Consider the following 14,371-nt stretch of genomic DNA (forward strand, 5'->3'; position numbering starts at 1 on the left):
CCATTTTTAAAACATCTAAAGTTTATCTAAGATGACATGCACCAATACTAAAGATGGATTATCTAAGACAGACAATGTAGCACATATTCATTCTTGTAGCCATTAGTTGCCTTGATCACCAATAACATAACAGGGTTATTGACCAAGTTCTGACCTTAATACAGGACATAAAACTGTAGTATTTAATTCAGAAATTGAAGCAGATGAAATCCCGATGACAAAAAGTGGGTGACAAGAAAATTTTGTTGGAAAATCCCCTGTGTAAAGGGAAAATATATGTGACTATTGGTATTTGTATTGTCATTATATTTTGTTTTCATGATTTGTTTGATCTGTAATTTCTATAGCTCTACTCCTTTGTAGAGCTGTCTATACATATAAATGTAAGGTCTTTGAATAAGTATTGGCCATTAAATAAAGGTTGTAATGCTCCTTTTGAAAATATTTATTTAAATGTTAGGGAGGATAAAAAACATACTTGGGAATTTTTCACCTTTCTCTCACTTCCTTATTATTTTTCATCACATTTTATATAGTTATTTCAGTTTCTATAAGAGCCCTAGATTGTTCCCCCAGGTATCTTTCATTTAGTCCTCCCATTCAGTAACAAAAAAGCCTTTCCGCAGTTTTCCTAAAGCAATGGAATAGTCATATATGGGATTGAATATTCTCTTGCTTCCTCTTTAGCTGGTCTTAATAGTAAGGTATTTTCCTGCTATTTCCAGAAAGGGGGAAATTGGGCAGAAGAGAAAAATATGAATTTATCCTAGTGACGAGAAAACAGGTTCACTGAGATTATTTACTGAAGATTACATAGATAATAAGTGATATAAATATTATATATGCATTATTTCATATAATCCTCCTTGTCACCCTTGATGAGGTAGATATGATTATTTTCTGCCTTTTACATATAAAGAAACTTAGACTTAAGGAGTTTAATTTGCCTAAAGACACATAGCTAATAAGAAAGTGATGGGATATAAACTCTGGCAATGCTATAAGGGCAAAGAAGATGAAATTTTGAATATTTGTTTCCCTAGCATGGCCATAAATTTATCTGTATTCAAGAAGATCTAATTACTTTGCCCCTGGTCTCTATTATATCAAATCTTGGAAGTTTTTACCAGCAGTTTTTAAAATCTTATATTAAAAATATCTATTCCTCACTTTAATATTACATCATAAACTTGAAAGCCCTTCAGAGCATAGGAATAAGAGTATCCTCTTTATCCTATCTAATCAATCGGGAATGTGCTAATTGACCCTCACACAATCACAAAGATGGCAGTGCCCACAGCCAATAAGGAGGAAATATGCTAATTGACTGTCACACCCTCAAAGATGGCAGCCCCCACAGCCACAAGATGGCAGCACCCAGTCCCCTCAGTTCCCCAGCCGACAGGGCCAGCCTGAGGCACAGACAAGCCTCAGATATTGGCTGCCCAGCTGCCCAGGGCTGCCTGAGGCTCAGGTAGCCAGGCCTGGCCGAGGCTTGCGCTGCCCACAGTGGCAGCAGCGGAGGTGTGATGGGGGCGTCGCCTCCCGCCCCTGAGGCTCCCAGACTGTGAGAGGGGGCAGGGCAGGCTGAGGACCACCTCCCCCCTTTCATGCACCGGGCCTCTAGTATAGAATAGTTTTGTCTGTTGTTTGGTGTTGGAATGTTATGTACATAATTCTAGTTTACTATGATATAAGAGTATCTTTTAGATAGCCATAACACATAAAGTTCAAATGTAGATTCTCTTGGTATGATGTACCCAGAAGACCAGCTCTAAGCAAATCTTAGAGCAGCGATCGCCAACAGGGGGTCCGCGGACCTCTGGTAGTTCGTGAGGTCCAAAAGGTTGGCAACTGCTTCCTAGAGTGATATTTAAAGTTTCTGGAGAGTACCATTTGGTAAATAAATTGAGTTAAGTAATATTTTACATGTTAATATAACACAATTAAAAGTAAATTGTTATTTTATTGGTTGTCCATTTCCTAAGCCTTTAAATAGTAGGTTGAGTGTATGATTGCTTCAAAGGAAGAGAGCCAATACACTTTTACAGCTCACAACTAGGACTGTTGTTAATTTTACAGTGCCTATTAATTTTGTTTATTTGGCTTTAAGTAGAATGGAAATTGAAAAAGTTTTAGGTCTAGTATTTTCCTGGTGAGGAAGAATATAAAGTCTGTGATTCGTGGCTTGGTAAGAAGTTCTGCATATATGTAAAATTTAGTCAGGTAATTTCTCCTGAGTGGTATTGTTTATTCTTAAGTGCCATGAAATTATCAATGATTGTAATCAGACAGGATATCAGAGCTGCCTTTTTCCTTTAGTAAAGGACAGCAGTTCTGTTTTCTAAGGTTTATTTTGTGAGCTTGTGAACTTTGGGAAGGAAATCATATAGTAGAAAGTTAATGAATCACAGAACCAGTTTAGCCTAGGAATTTTCCAAACTAATCCATAGAGTCCTTCAGGTTGTACAGAGGTTCCTTGGTGCCACTGCAGGAGAGTTGGAAAGATGAATGTGCAGGATTGTCATCTCCATAACCCTACTTTAACAAGGGCATATTTTATCCCTTTTATAATGGACTTCCAAGAAATAATTTGAAAACTGCTGATCTAGACTTACCGCATCCAGAAAAAAGAAACCAATTAAGTGACTTTTCTAAAGACTACATAACGAGGAACTAGCGACTGACTGCAGAAGCCTAAGACTAGACTATACATGATCTGATTCTTAGTCTGAAGCTGGGTCCACTGTACTGTGACATAGGCTTAAGTTTTGTAAGCTTAAAGTTTTTCATAGTTGACACTTTAATTTTTTGTCATCTCTGTATTACAATTAGAAATAATTATATATGCTCTAAATACATTTGTGCTTGTTGATTTGCTCATTAGTCCTATTTGTAAGCTAAGCACTGTTTTCAAAGCTAAAGCAATTTACTTAGGAAATACAGGAAAATCTTCCTATTGTTTTTTAGATTGGAGAGTTTTCAAAATCAAAGCAAAATTTAAATGTATAGGATAAATCAATGGTTAAGTGACAGCAGTGCTGTCTTTAAATTCTTTTAGCTCTTTTTCTTTGCTGGTTTAGTGATGATTACAACCTATACTTTGTTATGATTCAATCTTAAGATATTTAAAAAAGATTGGATATCTTCGTCAGCTGGTGTGGCAGAGTGGTTGAAAGCATCAACCTATGAACCAGAAGATCATGGTTCGATTTCCTGTCAGGGCACATGCCCAGGTTGTGGGCTCAATCTCCAGTGTGGGGCATGCAGGAAGCAGCTGATCAATGATTCTCTCTCATCATTGATGTTTCTATCTCACTTTCCCTCTCCCTTCCTCTCTGAATCAGTAAAAATATATATATTTTTTAAAGATTGGATATTTTCAAGTGGATTTTGATTTTCAAAGTAGTATTTTCCAAAGTTATATTGAGTGAATGATTTGTTTTTCATTTTCAAGTGTATTTTACTTTTTTTGGAAGGTGTATGTGCATGTTGCTGGTAACTTGGAAGTTGTCTTCTCTATGTTAAGTAAGGAAAATATTAATATGTAGTGCATGTCACAGGATTTAGAGTTTTAGGTGGAGAGTAGGCAGAATATAAATGATGCTTGTACCTAGTGTTGGTTCTTTTGAGGTTTGTGAATATTAAGCTGTTTGCTGTTTCATCATTGTGAAAGGGCATTGTTCCCAAATATTCCAGCTTTGATTTGCACTAGAATAAAGTATTTATTTCCTTAAAGATTTAACAGAGGCTTTGGATGAAGATGCAGACCCCACAAAATCTGCACTGTCTGCAGTTGCATCTTTGGCAGCTGCTTGGCCCCAGTTGCACCAGGGTATGTGTGGGCTTTTTTTTTATTGGCTTTTTATTTTTAATTTTATAAAGGTACATTTTACATTGCTGAGGATTTATGGTTTACATCCTAAATGACTATTTTCATTTTTAACTATAGGCTGCAGTTTGAAAAGTTTGGATCTTGATAGCTGCACCCTTTCTGAAATCCTCAGACTGCACATCTTAGCTTCAGGTGCTGATGTAACATCAGCAAATGCAAAGTACAGATATCAAAAACGAGGAGGATTTGATGCTACAGATGATGCCTGTATGGAGCTTCGTTTAAGCAATCCCAGTTTAGTGAAGAAACTGTCAAGCACTTCAGTTTATGATTTGACACCAGGTAAACTTTGCAAGTTGGAATTTGTATAACCTTTCCACTTTCTACTCTCTTATGTCTCTTACACCCAGAAAACTAGCTAATGAGATATTTTAGATGATAAGTAGTTTTAAAAGAGAAAGAGAAAATACAGTCTTTAAAAAAAAAAAGTGTTGGGCCCTGACCGGTTTGGCTCAGTGGATAGAGCGTCGGCCTGCGGACTGAAGGGTCCCAGGTTTGATTCTGGTCAAGGGCATGTACCTTGGTTGCGGGCACATCCCCACTAGGGGGTGTGCAGGAGGCAGCTGATTGATGTTTCTCTCTCATCGATGTTTCTGACTCTCTCTCCCTCTCCCTTCCTCTCTGTAAAAAATCAATAAAATATATATTTTAAAAAAAAAGTGTTGGAATACCAATAGTGACATATGTTGAAACTATTATTGTTCATATTATCTTTAATTATTTAGGATTTTCTTTTCTCTTTTATATGGGTTTTCTATTTAAATTTTTTTGATTTGTCTACTGAATCTACTAAGTTTAAAAGGATAAGTGAGAATTAGCTTTCATTTTTATTAGTATATCAGAAGTTTAAGCTGTAACTACTAAATTCCAACACTTGCTTGAATAAGTGTTTGAGGTTTGAGAAACAGTATAAAAATTAGTTACTTTTCACTGCCTTTTAAAATAAAAAAATTGTAATATACAAATATATAGAGTTTAATTTTATATGATGAAGAAAACAGAACATAGAGGACTTTAATTCCTACCATTCATATAGTTTTTATAATTTATGCTAGTGTTTCTGAGCGGTCTTTTCAGAGTAGCAATTTGCCTATTGCCATTTTAAAGAAAATTCATGTGATTATAATTTAGTTTTGATTTGAACTTTATATATGAGCCTAAAAATTAAAACTTGAAAAATAATTCTTTGTAGTTAGAAGTATATCCATGCCATAGCCAGTTTGGCTCAGTAGATAGAGCATCTACCCATGGACCAAAGGGTCATGGATTCGATTCTGGTCAAGGTCACATACCTCAGTTTGCAGGCTCTATCCCCGGCCCCGACTGGGGCCCCGTATGGGAGACAATCATGTGTGTCTCTTACATCAATGTTTCTCTCTCTCTGTCTCTCCCCCTCCCTTCCGCTCTCTCTAAAAAAAAAATCAATGGAAAAATACCCTCAGGTCAGGTGAGGATTAAAAAAAATTTTTTGTCATGTCTATTTCACTAGTATATGAGGTAGTCATTAGTATTTGAAATGCCTTATATAGCACATAACTGTTAAATTTGACTCAATGTTGCTTTTTTCTGAAGACATGCCATTTACATGTATGATCTTAAGAGACTTTCCTTTATTCATTCTTAAACATTTTCACATTGCACCACAAATTAAAATTTTTCAAGCATAATTTCTTTTATGTCATTGATAATAAAGAAGTTATTTACCAATTTTTGACAGGAGAAAAAATGAAGATACTTCATGCTCTCTGTGGGAAACTACTGACCCTAGTTTCTACTAGGGATTTTATTGAAGATTATGTTGATATATTACGACAGGCCAAGCAGGAGTTCCGGGAGTTAAAAGCAGAACAACACCGAAAAGAACGGGAAGAAGCAGCTGCTAGGTAAGAGACAATTATTGTCAGTTGTGCCAATGAAAGCTATTTATGTTTTTGCATCTAGATTCTAGAACCATATTTCACATAGGGCTGTAATATGACATTGGCTCACACTGATCTTTTCTGGCTTTACTAAGAGGTTAAAAATAGAGTGCTACATTATTGGTTTTGTGATAACGTTTGCATGACTAATTTGATGATTAATGGCAAGATACTAAAAGTTAAAAACATCTGATAGACTATAATTTTTTTTTTACTTTCAGAATTCGTAAAAGGAAGGCAGAGAAACTTAAGGAGCAAGAACAAAAAATGAAAGAAAAACAAGAAAAACTGAAGGAAGATGAGCAAAGAAATTCAGCTGCAGATATGTCAATTGGGTATGCTTTGAATTACACTGTTCATCTTGCTATCCATAAAGAATAAAAATCAGTACCTTGAACTCTAAAACGCTTTCAGAATTTTTAGAAAACTAATATTCTATAGACACAATAACTGTGTTGTGAGCCTATGAAAGTTACCTAGTATAGACAGCCCTTAGTATATGTGTTATGTGGTTTTTGTGTGTGTGTGTTTTATGTTTATTGTTGAGATTATTACAGATTTCCCTCTTTTTTCCCCCCATTGCCCACCTCCATCTGGTTCCCGCCCCGCCCCAGGCCTTTGCCACCCTAATTGTCTGAGTCCATAGGTAATACATATATGCATATAAGATCTTTGTTTAATCTCTTCCTACCTCCCCGCCCCCCTTCCTCGGAGAATCGTCAGTCTGTTCCATTTCCGTGCCTCTGATTCTATTTTATTCACCAGTTTATTCTGTTCATTAGATTTCTTATTCGTTTATTTTGATTTTTAGATTCAATTATTGATAGGTATGTATTTGTTATCATTTTGTTGTTCATATTTTTTTTATCATTTTCTTCTTCCTCTTCTTAAAGAATACCCTTCAACATTTCATGTAATACTGGTTTGGTGGTGATGAACTCCTTTAGCTTTTTCTTGTCTGTGAAGCTCTTTATCTGAACTTGCTATACATCACTTTGAATATTTCTTGCCACTCCCTTCTGGCCTGCATAGTTTCTGTTGAGAAATCAGCTGACAGTTGTATGGGTATTCCCTTGTAGGTAGCTGACTGTTTTTCTCTTGCTGCTTTTAAGATTCTCTCTTTGTCTTTTGCCCTTGGCATTTTAATTATGATGTGTCTTGGTGTGGTCCTCTTTGGATTCCTCTTGTTTGGGATTCTCTGCGCTTCCTGGACTTGTAAGTGTATTTCTTTCACCAGGTAGGGGAAGTTTTCTGTCATTATTTCTTCAAATAGATTTTCAATATCTTGCTTTCTCTCTTCCTCTGGCACCCCCATAAAGCAGATGTTGGTACGCTTGAAGTTGTCCCAGAGGCTCCTTACACTATCTTTATATTTTTTGAATCGTTTTTCTTTTTGCTCTTCTGGTTGGGTGTTTTTTGCTTCCTTATATTTCAAATCATTGATTTGATTCTTGGAATCCTCTAGTCTACTGTTGAATCCCTGTATATTATTCTTTATTTCAGTCAGTGTATGCTTAATTTCTGACTGGTCCTTTTCCATTTTTTTGGCATTCTCATTAAGATCCTTGAAGGTCTCACTAAGTCCCTTGGAGGTTTCTAGAAGATTCTTGAGTAACCTTATAACCATGGTTTTGAACTCTATATCTAGTAGTTTGCTTTCTTCCATTTCTTTCACTTATGACATGCTTCTTTGTCTCCACATTATGGCTGCTTCCCTGTGTTTGTTTCTATGTATTGGTTAGAGCTACTATGTCTCCTGAAGTTGGTGGCCTTATGTAGTAGGTGTCCTGTAGGGCCCAGTGGCTCAGCCTCCACAATTACCTGAGCTAGGCACTCTAGGTGCACCCCTGTGTGGGCTATGAGCACAGTCTTGTTGTAGTTGAGCCTTGATTGCTGTTGGTGTCACTGGGAGGAATTGACCTCCAGGCTAATTGGCTGTGAGAACCAGCTGCGACTACAGTGGGAGAGCTACTGTGCAGGAGACACCCCTATGGAGAAGAACTTGCTTCAGTGGGGCTTTGGTGCTCACTGAGTCTGCTGCTTGAGTGTGTCGCTTATGAATGTGAAGAGTTGTAATCTGGTATGGTCTCACACTGACCACTGGGTACACTGCCTCTTGGTCTCCAAGGAGGTGCAAAGTCAGCCACTGCCTGGGCCATCCAGCAGTAGCTACAGAGAGATCTACAGATTTCTCCTCTTTGTATCAGGTTTGGAAGTGCCCAGATGAGGCCCAGCTGTGGAGCAAGGCAGGCTGGTTCTGGTGCTGGGTCTTGGGCCTTTTATTGATAGGTTTGGGGCTTCCTGACCCAGCTGCAGCTTGTTTGACAGATTTTAGCCTTAGCAAGGAAAGGCCATTCATATGCAAAAGCTACTGCACACAGCTTTGTTGGGGTTGTAAATTAGATGGGTCAGGGTCTCAGGGAATCACCAGGGCGGAGCTGACAGAAATGGCTGCCAATTAGCCCAGGGAGCATCTCCTGGGAGAAAGCTGCCCCCACGTGCCTGCCCCAATGCCAGACAGTCCAGTGAATGGGGAAAAAAATATTTGCAAATAATATATTTGATAGTGGTCAAATATCCAGAATAGATAAGTACTTATACAACTCAACAATAAAAAGATAACCCAATTAAAAAATTGACAAAGGATTTGAATAGGCATTTCTCCAAAGAAAATACATAAGAAGCCCATGAAAAGATGCTCAACATCATTAGTCATTAGGGAAATGTGTTTCAAAATCACAATGAGATATACTTGACACTGACTAAGATGGCTATAACCCAAATGAGAGATAATAACAAGTGTTGGTGAGAAAGTGGAAAAAATTGGAACTCTTGCCCTGGCCAGCATGGCTCAGTGTTTAGTGTTGGCCTGCACATCAAAGGGTCTTGGGCTCAATTCCTGGTCAAGAGCACGTACCTGGCTTGCATGTTGATCCCCACCCCAGTCAGTTTATGTTCGGGAGGCAGCCAGTCAATGTGTCTCTCTCACATCATTGTTTCTCTCTCACCCTCCCTTCCTCCCATTTAGAGAGAGAGAGGAAGCGGGGAGGAAGAGAGAGACACATTGATTGGTTGCCTCTGGCACAGGGTATGTGCCCTGACTGGAAATCGAACCAGCAACCTCTCAGTGCATGGGATGATGCTCAACCAACTGAGCCACACTGGCCAGGGCACAGCAACATCATTATTAATAGCCAAAAAATGGTTACAACCCAAATGTCTATCAATTGATGACAAATGATATATAAACAAAATGATATATCCTTTCTGTGGTATATCCATACAGCAGAATGTTATCTATACATATATATAAAAGGCTAATATGCAAAGTGTCCCCTCGGGAGTTCACCGGAGAATGGAAGTTCAGTCGCTCGCTATGACATGTGCTGACCACCAGGGGGTGGCACAGAACATGGCGGGCAACCAGTGGCGGCAGGGCACTGAGGGAGCGAGTGAAGGAGGAGGTGGGGGGAACTGTGCAGTGGCAGTGTGGGTGACTAGGGAAGGAGGAGGCAGGGGGACCTGATTGGCCCTGATCATTGGCCAGGCCTAGGGACCCTACCCATGCATGAATTTCATACACCAGGCCTCTAGGTCAGCAATAAAAAGGAATAGAACTCTGTTATATGCTACAGTGTTAATGAAATTTGAAAATGTTATGCAGGTGAAAAAAGCTAATCCTAAAAGGCCATGTAGTGTATGATTGTATTTATGTGAAAAGTCCAGAAGAGACAAATTCATAGCAGAAAGTAGATGAGTGGTTACCAGGGGCAGTGGGGAAGAGAAAATGGAAAGTGATTACTATAGGGTTTGTCTTTGGGGATGATGAAAATGTTTTGGAATTAAATCAGGGTAGTGATTGTACAACTGTGTGAATATACTAAAACCAGTGAATCCTACACTTTAAAAAGGTGATTTTTATGGTATGTGAATTATATCTTAATGTTTTTACATTTTATAAACTTTTTCTAGTTATATTAAAATATAATTGACATGTAGCATTGTATTAGTTTAATGTGTACAACAAAATGATTTAATATATGCATATATTGTGACATGATTACCATAGTAAGTTTAGTTAATATTAACCACCTCACATAGTTACGAATTTTTTCTTGTGATATCTCAGGTGTTGGGTTTTTTTAAAGAAAATAAACATGTATCTGTCCAATTTTCCCAACATCATTTATTGAAGAGACTGTCTTGACTCCATTGTATGCTCTTGCCTCCTTTGTCAAATATTAATTGAGTGTAATGGCTTGGGTTGTTGATTTCTGGGTTCTCTGTTCTGTTCCATTGATCTGTATGCCTGTTCTTGTGCCAGTATCAGGTTGTTTTGATTATGGTGACTTTGTAGTATAACATGGTATCTGGTATTGTCATTCCTCCAACTTTGTTCTTCTTTCTCAAGATTGCTGCAGCTATTCAGGTTCTTTTTTTATTCCATATAAATTTTTGGAGTATTTGTTCTATGTCTGTGAAATATGCTGTTGGTACTTTAATAGGGATTGCATTCAGTTTGTAGATTGCCTTGGGTAGTATAGACATTTTAATGATGTTGATTCTACCAATCCATGAACACAGTATATTCTTCCACTTGTTTATATCTTTCATCTCTTTTTCCAACGTCCTGTAGTTTTCCGAGTGCAGGTCTTTTGCCTCCTTGGTTAAGTTTATTCCTAAGTATTTTAATTTTTTGTTGTTGCAGTGGCAAATGGGATTGCTTGTTTAGTTTATCTTTCTGATAATTTATTATTGGTGTATAAAAAAAGCCATCGATTTTTGGGTGTTGTTTTGTATCCTGCTACATTGCTAAATTCATATATTAAATCTAGTAGTTTTTCGTGGAGTCTGTAGAGTTTTTTATGTACAATATCATGTCATCTGCGATTAATGACAGTTTTACTTGTAACCTCCTTTCCAATGTAGATGCTTTTTATTTCTTCTTGTCTGATCGCTGTGGCTAGGACTTCAGTGCTATGTTGAATGAGAGTGGTGAAAGCAGACATCCCTGCTTGTTCTTGTTCTTAGGGGAAATGGTTTTAGTTTTTGCCTGTTGAGTATAATGTTCACTTTAGGTTTGTCATATATGGCCTTTATCATGTTGAGATGTGCTCCCTCTATTCCCACTTTGTTGAGAGTTTTTATCAAAAATGGGTGTTGGATTTTGTTGAATGCTTTTCCCCCGTCTATTGATATGATCATGGGTTTTTGTCTTTCAAGAAAATAAACATGTTATAAGACCCCACAATTTCATTTTTTATACTCATTTAGCCTCACTCATACATTATCTCTCTCGCTTCTGAATACATTTGAGTTTACAAGCCTCGCTTTGCATATAGAACATAAATGGAATTTATTTCAAAGTTCATACAATTTTAGTTTTAATTTGAATAGAATGGATTAGATAAAACATCATATAGTGTTCATTCTGCCTACTTATATCTGAAATTTGTCTACCTTCCTCCTCCACTATTTGTCTATCTACTTTCTACTCTGAGCCACCATCACCTCCCAGCCAACTTCCTAGACTATTATAGTGGCCACTTTACTGGTCTCCCCTCATCTATTCTGCCAGATAATTTTCCACATAGCAACCAAAGTGCTTTCTAGTCACATCATTTCCCTTTACTAAACTCTTCTACCTTTTCACCATTGCTTTTTCCTCTCTCGTTTTTTACCATTGATTTTTGAATAATGCCTACAAGATCTAGTATGATCTAACCCTGCCTTTTTCTTACCCATATCTTGGATTACTTCTTTTTGCTTTACATTCTTTTTTTTCTTTTTGTTGTTTTACATTCTTAAAATTATATGCTCTTTCCTGTCCCTTCAGCCTTTGCACATACTATCACCTCTACTAGAAATGGAGATTTTTTTCCTGCCACCTCACTCCTCCTCAGTCTCTGTAGCCTTTCCGGTTTTTTCATTTTGTTTGTTTGTTTGTTCGTTCGTTTGTTTTAGTCTCTCCGTTTAAATGTCACTTCTTCAAGCAAGTCTTTCTTGATCCCTGAGACTAGATTTGGTTCTCCTTTAAATGCTTCCACAGCACCTTGAAGTTCTCCTTTTTTAGTACTTATTACATATTTTAACAATGGTTTATGTTTTCTCTACAAGTCTATAAACTCTGTCATCTTGTCTACTACTTCATAAGCACACTTTGTAGGCAGGCAATAAATATCTTATGAATGGAATTATATAATCACTAATGAATATTAACTTTGTTTTTATCCTGAAGGGAGGAAGAAAGAGAAGATTTTGATATTAGCACTGACAGCAAAGAAATAGAGCAAAAGGAACTAGATCAAGATACAGTCACCGAAGATGAAGATGACCCAGGATCACATAAAAGAAGCAGAAGGGGTAATACAGAAATTTCTTATGGGCATGCTTACTTGTTTTTAATTCTGACATATGTATTAGATTACTTCCATTTGTGATTCCAAGGTGTGTTTGTTTTTTTTAAGTGCCCAACTCATAGCTGTAACCATTTTGTTATAAAATGGTTATGAAGTTACATTAGTATATTTATGATTAGATATTTATTTATATGTCATTTATACTTTAGGGGAAAAAGACAATATATCTATCTCTTTAATAGGTCAGTTTCTCTTAACTTCTACTTTTGGTTAGTCAATGAGTTTTGTTGAGTTATGTACCCATTCAACATTCATTGAATGCCTCTTAGGTACTAGAGATACAGAGATCAACAATGCTTGTAATTGGTGTCATATTTCTGAGAATGGAAACCTCTGCTGCTTTAACATAATTTTATAAATTCCTGTATCAAAGGAAAAGTTATTTCTACCAATAACTTTTTGAAAGTTATTGATAGATATTACTTCTGAGGGTCTTTAATCATCTTCATTTCACAACTTAATCCTTAAGTTTATTCTGTGCCTATAATTTGGATGCTATTTTTTTCTACATTATTTTCTAAACGGTTATTATTACAGAAAATTTCCTGTATCGTGGAGGTTATATTTTCTGATTGCAGTCCAATTGACTTAGAAATTGAAAACAAAAACCTCATATGATGAGCGTTTTAAAACATATTTCCAAGCAATGTATCAAAGGAGAAACCATAATGGAAACTAGAAAATATTTTAAACTAATCAATACTGTATGTTAACATTTGTTTGATGTAGTCCCTCTACTTTGAGGAACATTTATAGCTTTAATGCATATTAGGAATCAAGAAAGGCAAATTGAGGTAGGCATTTATTTATTTAAGAAGTTAGAAGTAGAAAATAGAATAATACCCCCAAATACAAGGAAACAACAGATATGAGTAGAAATTAATAGAAAATAAGACTACAATAGAAAAGAACAACAAAGCCAAAAGTTTGTTCTTTGAAAAAGACACAAACTAGACAAACCTTTTTTTATATATTTTTATTTATTTCAGAGAGGAAGAGAGAGGGAGAGAGAGATAGAAACATCAATGATGAGAGAGAATCACTGAGGGGCTGCCTCCCGCACGCCCCACACTGGGGATTAAGCCCACAACCTAGGCATGTGCCCTAACTGGGAATCGAACCAGTGACCTCCTGGTTCATAGGTGTGATGCCCAACCATTGAGCCATGCCAGCGGGGCTAGACAAACCTTTTTTGAAATTGATTTTCTGTGTCCAATTTTATGGCAATAAATTGAATAATGTAAATTATAAAAATGGATTAATGGATTATGTGAATGGTTCTAAACCATTAAAGATTTAGAATAAGTATTAAAAGTCTTCCAACAAAGAAAACATCAGTCCTGGACAATTTTATAGGTGAATTCTGCCAGTTTTAAAGCAGATAATTCCAACTTTATACAAACTCATTCAAGGAAGAAAAAAAAAGTAGAAAAAAACACACTCCCCAACCATTTAAGTAATTTGACAGTGACTGGAATAGGAGATAGTTCAGTTCTTCAATACATTGTTAATGCCAGGCAGGTTACCAGGAATTCAGGCTCTTTCTATCTTGTTGGTGCTTCTATCCTCATGTTCAAAAAACATTTATCATCATGTCTCCATTTTGGCTAGTTGGAAGAGAGAAAGAAGAAAGAGAAGTACGACTCTGAAGTTACATGTAATGCTTCTGTTCCCCATTTATTTCACCAGAAGTTTCTCATGTAGTCATGCCTACTGGAGAAAGGGGGTCTGGGAAATGTTGTCCTTCTTTTGGCTTGCTGGGTACCCAACTAAAAGTTAAGGGTTCCCTTACTTGAAAACAGTGGTTAGTAAACAACAGCCCATTGGCCAAATCTGCCCTGCCCTTTTTAAAAAAAGAACATTTTTTTAATGTGAAATTTATATGAACTTCAGATTTCAGTGATCATAAATAAAGTTTTATTGAACACAGCCATGCTCATTCATTTACATAATGACTATGGTTGCTTTCATGCTGCAATGGCAGAGTTGAGTAGCTTGTGATAGAACAGTATGACCCATAAAGCTTAAAATATTTACTAGCTCGCCCTTTTTAAAAGTAGTTTGCTTACTCCTGCCTTAGAGGAAGGACTGAATATATCGCAGAATAACAGATTCTGCCAGACTTTCCGGTTACAGAT

General features: G+C 36.8%; 1 protein-coding gene across 1 annotated transcript in view; it reads left to right on the forward strand.

The window, feature by feature from the left end:
- BAZ1A (bromodomain adjacent to zinc finger domain 1A) overlaps positions 1–14,371 on the forward strand; it is a 103,248-nt gene that overhangs the window by 57,785 nt on the left and 31,092 nt on the right. The window contains exons 13-17 of the mRNA XM_023751471.1: positions 3,740–3,835; positions 3,953–4,177; positions 5,613–5,778; positions 6,036–6,149; positions 12,053–12,177. Of these exons, the coding sequence (XP_023607239.1) occupies positions 3,740–3,835; positions 3,953–4,177; positions 5,613–5,778; positions 6,036–6,149; positions 12,053–12,177 (726 nt within the window). The remainder of the gene's footprint in view (positions 1–3,739; positions 3,836–3,952; positions 4,178–5,612; positions 5,779–6,035; positions 6,150–12,052; positions 12,178–14,371) is intronic.

The sequence above is a fragment of the Myotis lucifugus genome, unplaced genomic scaffold (genome assembly GCF_000147115.1).
Source record: "Myotis lucifugus unplaced genomic scaffold, Myoluc2.0 scaffold_22, whole genome shotgun sequence".
Classification (NCBI taxonomy): Eukaryota; Metazoa; Chordata; class Mammalia; order Chiroptera; family Vespertilionidae; genus Myotis; species Myotis lucifugus.